Below are 18,582 nucleotides of genomic sequence, written 5' to 3'. Positions count from 1 at the left end.
CAGATGCTTTCAAACTATTGTGAACAAAGATACATACACCATCACGCTCATGTGGGATACGAGAAAAATTAGTGATAAGATTATATCACACTAATAATAATAATAATAATAATAATAATAATAATAATAATAATAATAATAATAATAATAATAATAATAATAATAATAATAATAATAACACCAAACAGTTGGAAAGCATAGAACTAACACTACGCAAAAAAAAAAAAAAAAAACTTTAGCGAAGTTCCAAAGCTGTGGATTTCGCACTCTAATTCTCATATCATTATATCCCCTTGCAATAGTCAGAAGACTGAAGATTTCACCTCAAATTTCTTCTGGACGTCAACGCATTGCGTTACAGTGATGATAACGGCTTAGTCAATTGATAAGCTTATACAAAACCTGTAACAATAATATTGATCCATAACGCATATTTTTCTTACGCTCGACCCTAGCCATACGAACTAAATGCACGTTTCTGATTGCTTTCATGGGGGTCAAGATGGAACAAAACGAGCCCTGTGGGGTTTCTAACCCATTCCTGCTCCTCCTCCTGCTACTACTACTTATATTATGGATTCGTATAGCAAAACTCCACGCGTAACGTAGGTAAATCACTTTCTTGAGTATTAGTTTCATCTTATTTTAATGAAAAAAATGCTATGAAAATTAAACCTTCCTTTGGCTGGGATTGAACCCACGCCAAAAGCGATTATAATTACTAACCTGTTCCACTAGCACGCTCGGCTACGAGAACCGACACGAGACATCCTTTGATTTCTGCTACATGTATTCTACGTGGCGAGAAACGGGTAACTTCAACCAATCAGAACAGAACAGCTATTTAGCTCCTATGGCTAGGGTCGAGCGTGATTTAAAATATGCATCCATGACAATTATATGAAGAAGTTTTGAGACTCCAGATTGTTACTGGCAACTCGTGCTGTAAAAATTTCCAATTTCATTGTACAGCATAGATATAAGAGTATCTTCCCCATTCTATAGAACGCTACCAAAGATAATGCTAACTGGTCCGGTTTACTAGTAGCTATGAAAAATCATTCCGCAAATTAGAAATAATTCTCTCGGAACTGTAAGAACATCCATGGGAGTGTGATCTTCGTCCACTACGTGTTGAGAGAAAAAATAAGCATTTGAGGATATATTTACATCCTCTTTTTACATCCATTTACATCCTGTTTTTACATCCATTTGCATCCTACAATTGACTATTATTTTACTAATTGTATGTTTTATAATCATTCATCTTTATGCCGTCCCACATCCGTATTTAATCAATATTTTATAGTTGTGGCAACTTCTTTGCAATAAGGCAATCCATGACACCCTTTTTTCTTACTTTTTAAAGTTCTACTGCGACCTTCTTATCCAATTACTTTTTCCGTAACCCTTTCCGGATCCGGGGTTTTTGGGCTATTCTTTAGACTTTCAGACAAGCAGCTACTGCATCATCACTATTTATCCTAGGATCATGGTTCATACCTCATTCTCTTCAGAATGGAGCTGGCTTTCAAATGATACCACTTGCATGCTCATACCATATACCAGGAGCGGGAAAAATCATGTCAAAGGGAAGATTTCGGAGGGAATTTTTTTTCTCGCACTTTGGGCCCCACTGGAGCGGCCCTGTGTAAACGTAGCCATCTAAAAACAATCTGATAAATAGTACTTGGTATACTGAATGTGTGTACCAAATTTCAAGTTTCTATCTTGAATACCAAGGGCGGGAGAAATTTTATCAGGAATTGCCATCATGCCCCAAATTACCGTAAAACAGCATGATCTCAGGTAAAAAATTTCCTGAGACATCCCTAATTATCCTAGGGTCATGTTTCGCCCATCATTCTCTTCAGAATAGAACTGCCTTTCAGGCGGTATAACTCACGTGTCTCCATCATGTATCTAAGGCGGGAAAATCCCGAAAAAAGGGATTTTTTGGGTCTAATTATCCTTTTTTCAACTTTTAGCCCCCCCTGGAACTCGCTGTTTTAACGCAAAGATCTGAAAAAATATGGTAAATACTACTCGGTGGGCTGAATGCTTATGCACAATTCCAATTTTCCTGGAGCTAAAGTAAGCCCGCCAAAAAAAAAAAAAAAATATACCGACAATGTCCCATATTCCCGTATACAGAGGGAAATTTTTAAACATTGCCTGAGACATCCCTAATTACTCTAGGGTCATGTTTCGCCCATCATTCTCTTCAGAATAGAACTGCCTTTCAGGCGGTATCATTCACTTGTCCCCATCATGTATCTAAGGTGGGAAAACTCCGTGAAAGGGTTTTTTGGTAAAAATTTCCTTTTTCAACGTTTAGCCCCTCTGTACCCCCCTGTTTTAACGCAGAAATCTGAAAAAATCTGGTAAATACTACTCGGTGGACTGAATGTTTGTGCACAATTTCAATCTTCTAGGTGGAAAAATAAGCCCGCAAAAAAATAATACCGAAAATGTCCAAAATTCCCCTATACAGAAGTATATTTTGATAACAATTCCCTGACACTTCCCTAATTACCCTAGGGCCATGTGTGCGCCCATCATTCTCTTCAGAATAGAACTGCCTTTCAGGTGGTACCATTTACTTGTCTCCATCATGTATCTAAGGCGCGAAAATCGCGAAGAAAAGGATTTTTTGGTAAAAATATCCCTTCTTCAACTTTTTGACCCTTTTGATCCCCCCCTGTTTTAACGCAGAAATCTGAAAAAATCTGGTAAATACTACTCGGTGGACTGCATGTTTGTGCAAAATTTCAATCTTCTACGTGCAAAAATAAGCCCGCCAAAAATACTTTACATACCCCCCCCAAAAAAAGTATTACACGAAAATATAAATTTTAGACTTATGACGTCATCATCTCATATGTCTCGACGCAGGAAGATGTGAAACCATACGTAATGTCTTCTACAGTGCCTTTGGACTTGAAAAAAAAAAACCCGGACGAAAAAGCTCAAATAGGAGAGTTATAACGCAATGTACCATGAAACACCCCGTATGGTACAAATTGTACCATGGTATCCCCAAAGGGTACCCTTTTTTCTTACTTTTTAAAGTTCTACTGCGACCTTTTTATCCAATTACTTCTCCCGTAGTCATTTACTACACAAAACCATTTCAGTAATGCCTTAGACATGGCTCAGTTGCTGCGACCATGGTTAATATTTTTCATTCATTTAATAACAAAGAAGAAGTTATAAGCTGTATTATACTGTGATTATTTCATAATGGGGAATTGGGGGAAGGGGCTGTTTTGTTGTTCTAATATTTCTAATATTGTAAGTAGTATTTCAGTAATGTTGATTTACTATAAATTTTTTGAAGTTAAATGTGATATATATATTTTTTGAAATAGTACTTGCTGCAATGGACAATCTCGTGATGCGGCTGAAAAGAAAGAGGTCAACTTTGTTGTTTCAACAATTTCCGTTCCTTGCACTTAGTCTCACGTAAAATGTAATGAAGGTTGTTGGCATGTAGATATAGCGACGGAAAGGTTTTTTTTTTTTTTTGGGGGGGGGGGTAAACTTTACAAGACACGCTCCAGCTGCGCATCGATAAGTAGGACCCTTTGAAAAAGTAGAGTTGGGTAGGGTAGAGTAGAGTAAGATACAAATAAGGGCCTATGTTTAGCAGAAGGGGTCCAGCTCTTTTCTCTAAAAAATGTTACAATTTTGGGGCATTTATTCCGAAGTTGGGCGTCCGCTTTCGCCATGTTTTTTCGCTCTTATCTCCTTTCCACATTTTCTACAATTTGTTATTAGGTTCATTAATCCGTGCTCTTCACAAACTTTTAGAAGATTTTGCTAGTTATCAACGTATTGCTTCACAAATGTTAAAACTGTTAGATCATTGCCCTTGTACATTCGCCATGTTGATAACATAAATGCTCGTTACTTTCCCACAATGCAACTATTTGGTTACCTTGCGCCAAGTAGTTCCCTCCGCTCGGCGTATAGTCCCATGTTTATAACCGCTTATATATAACAAATAAACATATTTTCGAGACCTTTATATATTATCAAGCACACAAACGATCAAATTATCCATTTCTTTGCTGTAAATTTTAAAAATTTTGCACGAAACGGACGCCCAACTTTGGAACTTAACCCAATTTTGGTAATTTCTGTTCACATTCGGTTAGTTTAGGGTAGGGTTGGTTAGTTTAAGTTAGGTTAGGCTAGTTTAGGTTACGTTAGGTTAGTTTAGTTTGTGTTATATTAGTGTAGGAGTCCCGCATAATTTTCCAAAAAATGATAGAATTTCGCTTATTTCTATTAATATTACGTTAGTTTAGGTTAGTTCAGGTTAGCTTAAGTTAGTTTATGGTAGGTTAGGTTACATTTGATTACGTTATGTTACGTCTAAGTACTTGCATCACTCATTTCTTCTGTAAATTTTGTGTTTTTTACGTGCTTCTGGACCCCTTGTACTAAACATACCCCCAAATAAGTAGGGATGGGGTTAGGAACGGGTTAGCTTAAGGTTAGGTAAGTTTTGATCCATTTTCATAAAATTATTAGTGTGTAATTTCTCGTTTCTGAGTGAGTATACCTGCTGGAGCAGGTGTTGTAAAGTTAACCCGTATTTTTTTTTGGGGGGGGGAGGGGTCACTCGAAGCAGACGGTTCTACCAAATAGAGAATTCTTCTGTGCGCGACGACCTTCTCATCTTCTGTGCACGTAGATACTTCTTACTGTTGTACTACCTACAGAAATGGTTCTATATCATGTACGAGTGGTAATAGAACACACATACTCCAACATGAAGTGTGAATATACCGTGATCTGCGTTTTTTATGTGTTGCATTACCACTTCTACATAAAATAAAATCATTTTTGTACGTAGTGTAACAGTAAGAAGCATCCACGTGCACGTGTTATGCGATAGTGTTTCAAATCCCCCACACATACTTATACACTAAGTACAAGGGCACATTATTCTTCGCATACCATATAAAACCACATATTCCTAGAAAGTACAAGGACAAATTTCAAGAATGCAATAAAAATGAGAGGGAGTACCAAGCGGAAACGCTCACATTAAGTACAAGGGCAATATTATTTTAATCAAGAAATATAAAGCACTCTAAAAGTTAATGCCTAGAATGACCTACTCAGCAGCATAAAAGTGCTTACCGATCAAGTGATGATTTTTAATATAATATTCAACACTCAATCCACACAAAAGGATCACTCATTAACTAGCATAGAATACCTCGAAGCACCAATATAGAAACAGATAACAATCATAATTTCTAAAACCACTTACACGTGGTTCTATAACGAGCACACATTCCATTTCCTTTCCCTACAAAAAACCGCGTCCTTACATTTCGAACACAACTTACCTCAGAAAAGGACAGCATACTCACATATGCTCCGTTCCTCACAGTCAAGCATGCCCTTAACCAGTACAGCCGCCATCTTCTCCTCTCTTCCTCATACTACTGCCGCCAACTACATCTTCGTGCGCATGCATTCACTGACGTCACGTCAAATATTTGAAAAGCGCTATTCGTCAAAATAAATAAACAAACTTCAAAACACAACGAAACGCAACGCAAACCGTTGTACATTTTATTTTATATTACTCAGTAATTAAATGAAAGTCGCCTTGTTACTTCCTTTTTAACATCCTAGATAGTCAGTGAATAATTCCTAAAAGTATGACGTTTCTGCTCCTTCCATAAACGGAAAAGTTCGCTCGTATACTTTAACCGTAATATGATTATCAGTCCATAACGTATTGAAATGAATTTTGTGGGACAGTGAAATTATTCTATGTGTAACTGTGTTCGGCTAAACTGTCACATGAATCTATTTTCAATGATGTATTGCAACTTACCTGTTCTTACTTTGATATATCTTATCTACAGTTACCCCTGTTTTATTTCTGGCCTTCCCTATAATCACAAATATTTCTTATTTTCATACTTCTTTTGCTCGTTCCTACATCCGTATACATCAGTATAGTATTACACTGACGAGGAAACCTTTTCTGGTGTCACACGAAATGTGGAACGAGACTATGATCAGTCGATTTGTGTTAGTGAACACGAAAATCCATAGACGGGAAAAACCCTCGATCGGAACCGTTCCGTACTTATGGGGGGGGGGGAGTAGGGGCACTGCCAACACAACACGTTGTGGATAATGAGACGAAATATGGCACGAGTTCGATGAAAATATGCATAGAAACACAGTTAAACATATACTATAGTGTGACATTACATTCGACAATACTCTGACAAGTGAGTGCAGTGACGTAGTACATAACGATAGAAGAGGGGGCGGATAAACGCAAGTAAAAATGATCATATAATTGAGGAAGACGAAGTAAGACGTCAGGGGAATTGTACAGTAATAATACATGGTCAAGTAATCAATCACAAACTATACACAACCTGTAGACAACAACATAAGGCAGAAATGGAAGAAAGAGAGCTATGGAGTGGATTGACCGTAGAGTCCGGATCCCCTCCTCGTAACGTCTGATGTATATAGACTGTTGTAATAGTAAGGGCAGCACTTGGTCTCACTTTTGGCCCTTGGGTTCCTGCTTCAGGACCCATGGTCCATGGCCTACGGTCAGTGATCTAGGGATACTTTGGACCACCCCTGTAGATTTTGGCAGGGGTACCTTGGCCCACCCTTTAAATTTTCAAGGGGGTGCACCAATTTACCTATGTCTTATAAAAGGGAATGGACCCTGTACATGCCCATGCAACCATATATCGTAATAAGACCTCATCAAAGGGGATAAATTAGGTCAAAAACCTCCGAAATTTAAATTTTTGGCAATTTTTAACCATGAAGGGTAATGAGATAGACCTCAAAACTTATAGAGGTACATACCCAGGTCCTAGGCTACCATACCCAATTTTTAAATTTGGCAATTTCCAAATTTTAAGGGGTGGGCCAAGGTACCCTTGCTAAAATCTACAGGGGTTGGTCCTAAGTACCCTAGGTCATTGACCCTGGGCCAGGGACCATGGGTCCTTAGGAAGGGACCCAGGGGCCGAAAGTGAGACCAAGTGCTGCCCTTACTACTGCAAGAGTCTATACACATCAGACGTTATGAGGAGAGGGAGTCCGGACTCTACGGTCAGTTCCCTCCATAGCTCTCTTTCTTCCATTTCTGCCTTATGTTGACGTCTACATGCTGTCTATAGTTTGTGATTGATTACTTGACCATGTACTATTACTGTACAGTTCTCCTAACGTCTTGCTTCTTCGTTTTCCTCAATTATATGATCATTTTTACTTGCACTTATCTCTATCGTTATGTACTACGCCACTGCCCTCACTTGTCAGAGTATTGTCGAATGTAATGTCACATTGTAGTATATGTTTAACTGTGTTTCTATGCATATTTTCATCGAACTCGTGCCATCTTTCGTCTCATTATCCACAACTTGTTGTGTTGGCAGTACCCCTACTCTTCCCTCATAAGTACGGAACGGTTGCGATCGAGGGTTTTTTCCGCCTATGGATTTTCGTGTTCACAATAGTACGGAAGCTATAACATCGTTGCCTTCCCGCGAAAAGTTCTAGTGACGTTTATGCGGAGTTGCCAGCTTCGTTACTCGTGGCTCGCTGAGCGCAGTAGACGGTTGAGGTTGAGTGACCTTGCGATGAGTAAGTTAGGCAAATCTGAATGGTGGTGATTGGCTACCCTCTTACCACACTCCCAGTGACGAGCAGGTCTAGGCGCGCGATGCCAGCGACGTTATACCTTCTGGACTATAAATTGACCATAGTCTCGTTCCACATTTCGTGTGACACCAGAAAAGGTTTCCTCGTGAGATGTAACGTAAACAACCAAACGTTATACCTCTGTCTTGTTATTTTCTCTGTGGTATTACTGCGCAAAATAAGTACCTTGGAATTGTTAAGTGTTGCAAAGTGCACAGTACTCATTGATGACTGAAACAAAGTTGCACTATCCGAGCGTGACGTAATGTCACGTGGTATATAGTCCACTTTGCACACAACTATCTTGATAAAAAAAAAAAAAGTTATTTACTTACGTTACGAAACATAGTTCAGGGAGCGAAGGGGGTTAGAAGCTCCGCAGGTAGAGATGCAAAATGCCGGGTTATTGAATTGATTTTTTTTTTTTTTTTTTGCATATAAAACGCCAGCTTTTTTGAGGAAAAAGCGGGAATTTTGGAAATTTTGGCTTTTTTCATTTTCATGATTTTTCTATCTAAATAGCTTTCTTACAGTATACTCTATACTTAAATAAAATATCCTGACCTAAATGCCATATTTCGCTCTGGAATTCACCATCATGATGGATGGAGTAAGTGTTTTAAGAATTAAAGTACACATAAAGTACGTAGTATTTGAGGGCAATTTTAGAGGCTATTTAACTTTATTTTAACTTCTGAGTTATCGGCAATTTTTCTTCTAGATCATTTCAGTTTTAGTCATCCGTGTTTCATTTCTTAGTGCTAGTACTCTAGCTTCTAGCACATAAGTTATGTTTCTCAATATATCCGTCAAACGTACTTCCATATTTCTGTTATTCTGTAGCTGTGAACCGGATACAACCTTAAATACCATTTTATAGAAATAATCAGTAGCGGATTTAGAAAAGAATTTTGGGAGTGGTTTCTCTGATTAATGTTTTTTTTTTTCCTTAAAAATCCCTAATTTTTATTTGGGAGGAGCTTGAAGTTTGTGTGCAGGTATAACTAATTTTTCATTTCGTTTTATATTCAGCAATAATCTTCCGGATACAATCTGAAGACCATTTTATGCTGATCAGCGGCGGATTTAGAAAAGTACTTTATAAGGGTTTTTTTCTGATTTTTTTTCTTTGATTAAGGGCATAGCTAATATTTCGTTTGTTTTAGAAATTCCGTATTTTCGGGGTACAGGCTTCAATCCGAAAGACATCTCCACCGTAACCGCCTTCGCAAATCCGACACTGGTAGTAGTTAGTAATAACAACGATTTTAAAATGATAAGAAAGGAAGTTGGCAGGTCTCACAGTACACGCATTATTTCTACATTCACAGATGGAATTAAGATAAACTTTTATCAAAATGGTCGAATGCGAGGTTGAATACCGGACTTCCCGATAGAAGCGCAAAAGCTAACCACTCAATCATGTTTGCTGCACAGTTGTGCTTAACGTAAATGTATGCTCTCTCTACGGCCTATGGAATCCGAAGGTTCAATGGCGCATTCACAAAAGTTTTCCATTGATTTCTGTCCTTACCCAATTCGCTCAAATTTCTACTATGTATTCCTGTTTCTGCGAGGTTCATCTTAATATTGTCCTCCCATCCGCGTATGGGTCTTCCTAATGGACGTTTTTCGATTGGATTTCCAGTTAAAACTTTGAACGCGTTCCTACTTTCTTCCATTCTGGCTATGACCTCCCCAGCTGAGCCTCCTGGACTTGATGACCCTAACGATGTTTGGTAAACCGTATAAATTATGGCATTTTCCATTCCCGTTCCTCTTGGGTCCAAATATTTGTCTCAGGATGTTATTCTCAAATACTTTGCGTTCTTCCCTCAGCGTAAGCGACCATGTTTCACAACCATAAAGCTCAACAGGCATGATTATCGTTTCATATATTTTCAGCTTTAAATTCCTCGACAGAATTCGCGAGGACAAAATATTTTGAACTGAATAATAACACGAATTTCCTGATTTCAGTCTACATTTAATTTCTTCGTGGATATGATTTTGGTCTGGTAATATTGATCCTAGATACTTGAAAGTATCTACTTTGTCGAAAGTATTATTTGACATTTTGACGCAACTATAATTTGCCGTATTACAATCCCGGTGAACTTCCATGTATTTAGTTTTCTCTGCAGTTACTTCTAAACCAATGTCGCTGCAAGTCTCTGAATTTTTTTGGATTGTTCTCCTATCAGATTTACATCAGCATACGCCATAACATGGTGAATACTATTCAGCTCTAGGTCCTGGTTGCTATCTTTGATTTTCCATATAGCGTACACAGGAACAAAGCTGAATAATAATGGCGATAACACATCTCCTTGCTTCAGGCCATTCTCGACGTGGAAGCTTGTGGACAAGAATTTTTCTACTCTGACTTTACTCTGGGATTAATTTAAACACATTTTAATTAATCTATCTAGCTTTTTCGGTATTCCAAATTTTGTAAGAATGTTGTACAATGTTTCCCTCCTAACCGAGTCGTAAGCCTTCTAAATTAATAAATAGTTGATGTACTGGGTAATATATTTCCATTTCTTTTCGAGTATTTGCCAAATGATAAATATCTGGTCGATAGTTGATCGATTTCGCGTAAATCTACACTGATAATCTCCAATAATTTTATCTGCGTATGTTATCAATCTCGTTAATAGAATGTTTGGGAGGAATTTATTGGATGTTGACATGAGAAATGCCTTGATAATTATTACAATCAGTTTTGTCGCCTGTCTTGTCACTTGGAACTCTTGTTGATTCTTTCCATTCTTAAATGTATTTCTTAGTTTTTTTTTTCTTTTTTTTTTTTAAATAACAAAAACAGAAAGAAATTTCGTAATGATATGTTGAATTCCTCTTTTTAAAAATTCAGAAACCTTCATAAACCGTGTCGGTGGTTATATATTCTATTGTTTAGGAAACCACACGCTCAGATGAACAGTCTTATTATGCATATGATCCATGAACAGAAAATTCGGTACTTTCCCGATTCTAAACAAGCTTAAGGAACACTCAGTACATTACAGAATTCGGAAATTTACCGATTTTGCAGGTCCGAAGCATCTGATGCGTGGTAACAGACTATTACTTAAGTGATCAGTGAATGAAAAATTTGTTCGAAACGAAACATTCATACAATGTAAATGAAAGTTAAATATACACTGAAAATTTTTAAGAACGTACAGAACCACCCGAAACAAAGCTCTTGATGTGCAGCCTTTAAGACTATCATATAAATGTATTTCTCTCATATTTTACATTATTTTGTTTCAAAAAGAGAGTGTGTATTTGGAAGTAAAATTACTACATACATTTTTGCTACTTATTTGTGTATCATTTTAAAAAAGTACTTACTTTTATATATAAGAGGTTAAAAACTTATTATATACATTGGTTAATCTTTTGGAATTCATAATGTAAATATGTTAAGAATTAAAATTGTTTGAAAAATCTTTTCGAAATTCATGGTTTATTTTAGAGGGGTTATCTTATTAAGTGCATCAACCACCAATTAAATGAGGTTTTGTGTTGTCGAGAAGCGAAACAAAGTCTACTTTATCTATTTAAAGCAAAATTTTGAAAAAAGCGCAAAATTTCTCAAGCAAAAAGGCGAAGCAGAAAAAACTAGTTTTTTTTCCTAAAAAAAGCCGTTTTTTTTACCGAGCCCTTGCATCTCTACCCTCAGGGCTCGTTTTTTCCACCTTGACCCCCATAATAATACAGCAGCATACATATCCTAAGTTACTTAATACCACAGTAGATTTGAAAAACTATCAGATTATGCTCTACTTGCCACCTCACCTCATATCGCATTTATCGGGAAGGTTCTAGATTACTGGTTGCCCATATAGGTTAGTAGTTAGGTTAGATTACTGGTACCCCTTCCCATTGAGCTGTAATAAAGATAGAAAACAACGTGCCCTGCGGGACTCGAACCCGTTTACACTCGCTAGCGCTCGCTTGGCAATGCTATGTGAAGATGAGGATTCATATTTTGTAAAAATCTTTCTCTCCCTCACTCTCAGAGTTAAAAACGAATTCCTTAGTTGTATGTATGTATACTGGGGGATGACGATTCTCTTCATGTAACTGAATCTCAGGTATTTGAGGTTGTAAACCTACTGCGTTGACCACTGGGATGGGACTATCCTCATTCTTTCCATATTTTTCTTTACATGTTTGTACTCCTTGAAGCTTCCCGATTTGGTTTCAATTGTCATTAGCTTGAATTTGCACCATGTTGACTGAACCTTACATAATTTTTGAAGGATTAGCTCCATTTTGGTATCCGTTCGTTCTAATTTAGTATTTAACTGTTCTGTTACTTGCTGAGTTGTTTGATCTGTTAGTTGATGACTCATTTGTACCATTCGGGCATCCACTCATTCTGCTACTTGCTGGGTTGTTGTTCGATTCGGGCATCCTCTCGTTCTGTTACTTGTTGGGCTATGTGTTCAATCCAGGCATCATTTTGCTCCAACTTTTGTGTCATCGAATTCAATTGTTGACCTAGTTGTCGAATCATATCGGCCACACTAGATATTGATTCTGTTGATGACATGCTGTTTTCCTCTATTCTGTCACAAGAATTATCACTATTATTTTGAACATAAGTTTGTACACTTGTTTATTTCGCAATATCATATACTATATTTTAAATTACAAATGTGAGACTGGTGTACGTACCTTAACTTCCAACGAGTCTCGATGGTTCCCGTGTTTCGGCACCATGAAATGTACACCTTAATTTTGCACAGTCAGTTATATATTTGCCCTAAGTTCGTTTAAAAAATAGAATTATAAAACTACTTCAAATGTAATTCACACAATAAATGTCCAAATGATATCACACAGAATAAAATGGTTTACATATTTTTCGAGGATTTTTAACTTCTACAAATTCTATACGTCACTATACTTGTATTTCTCCAGTCGTTGTATCTTAATCAATTATAACAAACTCATCATTATAGCAACCATAAAGAATAAAACACACTTGTTGTCCGAGTGTTTAGTAAACAACAGCCAGCTATTTTTATATCATAAAAAAGACAAACCAAATCAATATTAATAATTACATTTTCTTCTTTCTTCCTGGCCCGTACCAGATTTAAAAACATTTTTGCCCTGAAGATTAAAACTTTATCGTTTCACTTTAAATGCTATATGACTATGCTATCAGTATTGATAGATGCTTTAATAAATATAGACATTGTAATTAGTAATTCTGTAAGTGAGTGCAAGTTCAAGGTATATAAAAATTTACTCGTTATTCCTCATGCGGTTCTAGTGTAGGGATATTTCTACTATATTAAATCAAAATATAAAAAGTAAGTTTCTCGTCCATCATACAACAGAATAAAGCGTCTTTTCCATTGCTTTGAAAGGTCCGATTGTTACTTTAAAAAAAAAAAAAAAGGAATTACATTTATGCAGTGAATGAGAATCTTTTTTTCTTTTTCCAGGTAAACTGTTGATACAGCAAGATGTCTGAAAATTCATCTTCTGCAGAGCCGTCTTTGGCCGAACAGGCCTTGGCTGCATTAGTTGAGGCCCAAGCTCAGTCGTGTAGCGCAGAGTTGTTGGATGTAGACAGTATTAAAATAGAGACGGAAGAAGATGATGTGGATAGTAGCTATGCAACGTTCATGATGGAGTTGCAAAATATCAAGGAGGAAGAAGACGTGGATTATGATGAAACAGAGAATCAGGCTACTGGGATAAGCACTTTGAATGCAGATTACGTTCAAGTCGAAATTGATCCGGCATCAATTGTGTTAGATACGTCTACTACATCTGTAAAAGCTAATAGTGGAAACGAAGTGAAAGATACGGTGCGGAAAGACCAGCCCGATGGCACGTGTGACAATGGAAAAAGCAAGAACGAAGAAAGGTATGTTGAAATGGGTAAAGAAAACGTATAGTCTATAGTTTGCGTTCCCACGTGTTTGAAATAGAGATGCAAAAGCTCAGAAAGAAACCGACTGTTTTAAAAAAGACAAAAGAAAACCTAAGTTTTTTCCACAGGCAAATGTTTTTCTGTAACTGAGATTTTCTTTTATTTCAATTTTAATGAATATACAACAAAATGTGCGACTTTCTTTTCCCGTTATAACACGAAAAAGCACTTGATTACTGTGTGCTGAACAGTAAAAATATGCAAACTCACGAATAAAAAAACAATAAGTCAATAGGGAAGAAAAAGGCAATTGGGTGAATGCAGTGAGTTTTCTAAATTCATTAAATTGTTTGTAGAGCTATTACGGTAACGTTCAAAAATAAATGTTTTACTAAAACGTTTAATAATGTTAACAGTAACTACTCTGAAAATATTCTTAGATTTCATGGAACAAAATTATCATTTACTTTCTATGCATAAAATAAAACTTATTTAATATTTTAGGAGTTAAAGACACGATTTTTATGGCATACGTGAAACAAGTCATGTGAATATAGCGGCAAATTAATTTATTGAAGCCGTTAAAATTCGATAGGAAGAAAGTTAGAAACCCTATTTATAATTTCCTTATTTCAGATATATTGATACGATATAATATCATGCCAAAATCATCTTTTATGGGCTCAATTTTATAAACTGAACTTGTATTAGGTTCTACTAAATTATCAGAAGCTCACAATAAAATATTTGATGTAAGCGACATTTTATGCATTTTTTCATATGTTTCTTAGTTTATGTCTTTCTTGCTTGCTAGTTTGAAATTACACAATAGGCAACTCGTAAAGTGATTAGGATCCCATAGCAGAACATGCCGCGATTTGCGATGTGATCACAGAAAATTTGCCATGCCTGTGCAGAAAAATTGCCAGAGGAGAAAAAATAGCCAACAGAAAGATATAAAAACTTGCCTGCTACATGTAGATGTCTTAAATGGATGGAATACTCGCATAATATAGCTTGAACTGTTTTTTAACGTCGCCTAAAGCGTATTTTTAAGAATCACAAGTGTTTCTCCTACAGAAAATTTTTGCAGGATTCCTGCAGAAAACTTTCAACTTACAAAAGCTCGTCGCAGAAAGAAAAGAAAGTTCTGCCATCAGGGGTTAGGCAACTATAACGGCACCTATGATATATTGTGTTGCATAACGTACAGTTTCTGGCAACCATGCAGTGCCACTTTGAAAACCAATCAAGATAGTCAGCTCCAAACTGAACATTGAACTCCCAATGTTGTAAGAAACATTTCTAATTATAAAATTCATTACAGAAAGACAGATGTGGTACTTAAATAACAAAGGATCAAAAAAGCCTTTTTTGCATCTCTGGTTCAAATGCGTACTTGCTTTCTATGTGCGTTCAGGGTAGCTTGTAAATGTTGAACACACGTATTACAACACTACCATCATCATTTTGAGGGATGAGTAAGCGGGTATTGGCGGAAGTGATAAATATAATATGCCACTACACTAGGGCACCAAAGAAATAATATATTCATTCAAATATATCAGAGAACCCTCCCCGCTAGTTGTTGCTAGCGTTGTGCTGTTGGTGCATGTGGCTCTGGGTTCGATTCAGTGAGAGCACAAAAATTTCATTTCACAATCATTCATTTTCATTAATCATCCGTCTCCTTTAGCCTAAAGGGCATGACCATAGGATTAAACAAAATAAATTCAATTAATTGCAAATACATCGGAGATACGTGATACTCTAATTGGCTCATAAGTAGCCTCCTCAGTCAGTAATTTCCCAGAGAAAATGCACGGGTACATTTTAAATGTGTGTATGATGAAAAAAGAGTTGAGTTGAATTTTAGTTTAGCGTCCCTTTCAGCAACGAGGGTATATGAGACATGGACCTACTGATTAACGTGGAATCGAAACACATGAACTCCCGCCGGGAATCAAACCCGGGTCGTCTCTCACGCCAAAGACGCGTACGCTGACCGCTTAGCCACGAAATTATAGGAAAAAAAGAATGCCTGTGTCTAATGATTATATTTCTGTTTCCTGTTCCTAACATCCGTAACATCGTAGTGTCGTCTCTGGTCAATTAAATATTATACTTTTCATTCCAAATGACTGTCAGGAAAATATTAAGACAAAATACCAAAGTACATGATAAACAGCAAAGAAGTTTAAAATGGCAGATAATCGTAAGGTGCTGTGCATAGATCATCAGGTAAGAACATGCAAAAATAACGTAATTGATTTTCTAACATAATATAATATACTTAGAGCAGTGATTTCCACACTTTTTTATGGGTCCCAAATCAAAATAGGCATACCTGAAACATACGTACACAAATAAATGATATATATAAAAAATGAAATGCAAGTTTTAAATTCATGAACAATTTAGGAAAAACGTCTGAAATAAGTATATTTTTTGAGAAGACAAACATAAAGTCATTGAATATTTTCCTAATTGTGAAACAAGTGAGCCTGTTAGTCACTGGATGTCTCTTAAAACCAGATTGGTCACAGCCACCTTCATTTTCAGTTGTACGTCATTTTTAACCGAGAGCTTAAAAGTAGAGTAAGATTTAAAAAATCATTTCAATGTAATTGTTTTACTAATATTTCGTGGCGCCGCTGTAAGTCAACCAGTGCACGCAGTTTCGAAAACAGAGAGTACCGACGTGTTTCCAAGCTAAGCTAATTATAGGGACAACCTGTTACACGAGATAGTTTAAAACTTATACAAAAAATAGAGTATCTCACGTTAAGATGATGAAAGTTGGTATGTAAAATCTGTTTTTAAACCAAGTTGACATACACATATGACTTACAATCTGAAAAAAAAAATAAATAAATAAATAAATAAAAACTGGTCGTAAACTTCCCTGGTTACCCTAGAGGGTGGAAAGTGATGATACGCAAAAACAGTTGAAAACTACTGATACTAGTGTTGAAACCATAGGTTTCTGGGTCACTGAGATGAATAGGGACACTTTCGATGCCGTCGAGGTTCAGTTTCAACCTCCCATCTTCAGGGAGGGGAGAGGTGAGAAAGGATGAAAGATAATATGACCGAGATTAGTATCGAATCCGTAGTTTACGGGTGTCTAAGCTCATTGGTGATAGTCCCAATGATATTTAAGCCTAAGTTCAGTCATAACCTTGCATGTCAGCTGGCATTGGAATTGATTGTGGAGGCGAAGACTTGTCGTTATTTATTGTTCTCTGTTCTTTATTTGAAATATTGTGCATAAACGTTATTCTTCCAGTGTGTAGCTGGACACAGGACCATTAATCTTGACCACTAGCACTTTTTTTTTTTTTCAAGTAATGGACAAAAAGCGCTGAAACTTCGTACCATGCAAGTATCGAGAGGGAGACTTTGTTTGACATAATATGTGATACTACAAGGTTAACAGTGTTGCCATCTTAATATAAAATTAAGGTTTTTCAAATGACATTACAAGTTATTACATATTTCAAATCTCCGTAATGTAAAACGAAAACAATACCACACGTATCATGCAGCGTTGCAAACTAAGGACGCTGCAGTAAATAAACCAAATTTTGGAGGCTTCTACAAGAGTAATAACAAATTAGACGAACGCGGTAATGCACATCTAAAGTAGCTTAATGTGGAATACTAAGGTCATCATATGACGTATTGTGAACAAGAAGAAACAGTGTTCCAATGAATTGAAAATTTGACTTTTTTTCAAAGAAGTGTATTTGGAAAAAGTGTTTAGACAAGTATCTAATTAAATTACATACGTGGTTTTCAATAGACATAAAATGAAATGAAATAAATCTTCTTAAGTTTTACGTTCCACGGTTATGCCGTGTAGGCTAAAGGACACGGTGATGATGAGAAATGGATGAAATGATGGAATGAACAAAGTAGAAAGAAACGGGAAAACCCTGAGAAAACCCACATGCATGATGTTTGCCATCACTAAGGTCACTTGGCGCGAGCTGGGATCCCACGTACCAGAGGTGAACGCTCCACCATTGAGGCACGGTTTGAAGTAGTCACTGTTTGCCCTGTAGTAACCTCTAGACTGATTTCTTGATGCACCATGAGGAAGATACTTATATTTTCTTTCATGGACTTTCGTCTCCAATGCAATCTACATAGTTTACATACAAGAAACTATTTAAAACTTGAGTTAGCATCTTGGTATATATCCAAGAGGTTAATAGTTTGGAGATTTGCTACAGGTATTCAACTCTTTACACTATAATATGACCGTAATTTCACAATACTCCTGATGGTAAACCCTTTCTAGCAAACAGAAAAATGTAAATAAAATCACTAGCTTCAATTTAGTTAATGACTTTAACGTAAATGTTAGTTTGAGTCTGTGCAATTTGACTATGTCCTGAATGAAAGATACTGGAAGACAGATTTCTTATTAGCGCGTGCCTGTGATGTTTAAGTGGATAATATTGACTCCGAAACAAAACACTTAGAGACAACTCCAATTCTGATAAATTCCTGAATACGATCAGTTTGCTCAAAATCCATCTAATGGCTTTCGGTTGATGATTGGTTCCACTCAAGATCAGACAAACAAGTGAACGAACTACTCTTCACTATGTCGTTTCAGCAGGTATAAACACAAGTAGAGCTTCAGGTTCGAAATAATATAGATTCAGACAACATTTGACATGAAGTGGACGCACTTCAAGATTTCCAGTCACTGTTCAAGATTTCCAGATCTTGGAAATTTCCTAATGTTTAATACCAGGAATTTCGTTACAGTTGTTATTCTAATTGCACTTCATTGTGACGTAAATCCATGTGCAACTGAATATTTTTCCCTCAAATCCAGATTCCAGAATAAAAACGGAGTTTTGTCAATAAAGGGAAATTTATATAATGAGAACATTCATTATATGAGCTCGCTATTATCAGCGCATAAAGTAAATTCATAAATGAATTTT

At 36.5% G+C, this 18,582-nt stretch overlaps 1 protein-coding gene across 3 annotated transcripts in view; it reads left to right on the top strand.

Annotated features, from left to right (window-relative positions):
• Window positions 1-3,177: 3,177 nt before the first annotated feature.
• LOC145693119 (uncharacterized) overlaps window positions 3,178-18,582 on the top strand; it is a 58,903-nt gene continuing 43,498 nt past the window's right edge. For all 3 annotated transcript variants that reach the window (XM_081768837.1, XM_081768836.1, XM_081768835.1), the window contains exons 1-2: window positions 3,178-3,294; window positions 13,185-13,612. In XM_081768837.1, the coding sequence (XP_081624963.1) occupies window positions 13,206-13,612 (407 nt within the window). In that variant the 5' untranslated portion in view covers window positions 3,178-3,294; window positions 13,185-13,205. The remainder of the gene's footprint in view (window positions 3,295-13,184; window positions 13,613-18,582) is intronic.

This window comes from Thermobia domestica, chromosome 8 (assembly GCF_964235325.1).
Source record: "Thermobia domestica chromosome 8, izTheDome1.hap1.1, whole genome shotgun sequence".
In the NCBI taxonomy this organism is placed as follows: Eukaryota; Metazoa; Arthropoda; class Insecta; order Zygentoma; family Lepismatidae; genus Thermobia; species Thermobia domestica.
Note: the sequence above shows the minus strand (reverse complement) of the source record. Positions and strands in the feature narration are given on the sequence as shown.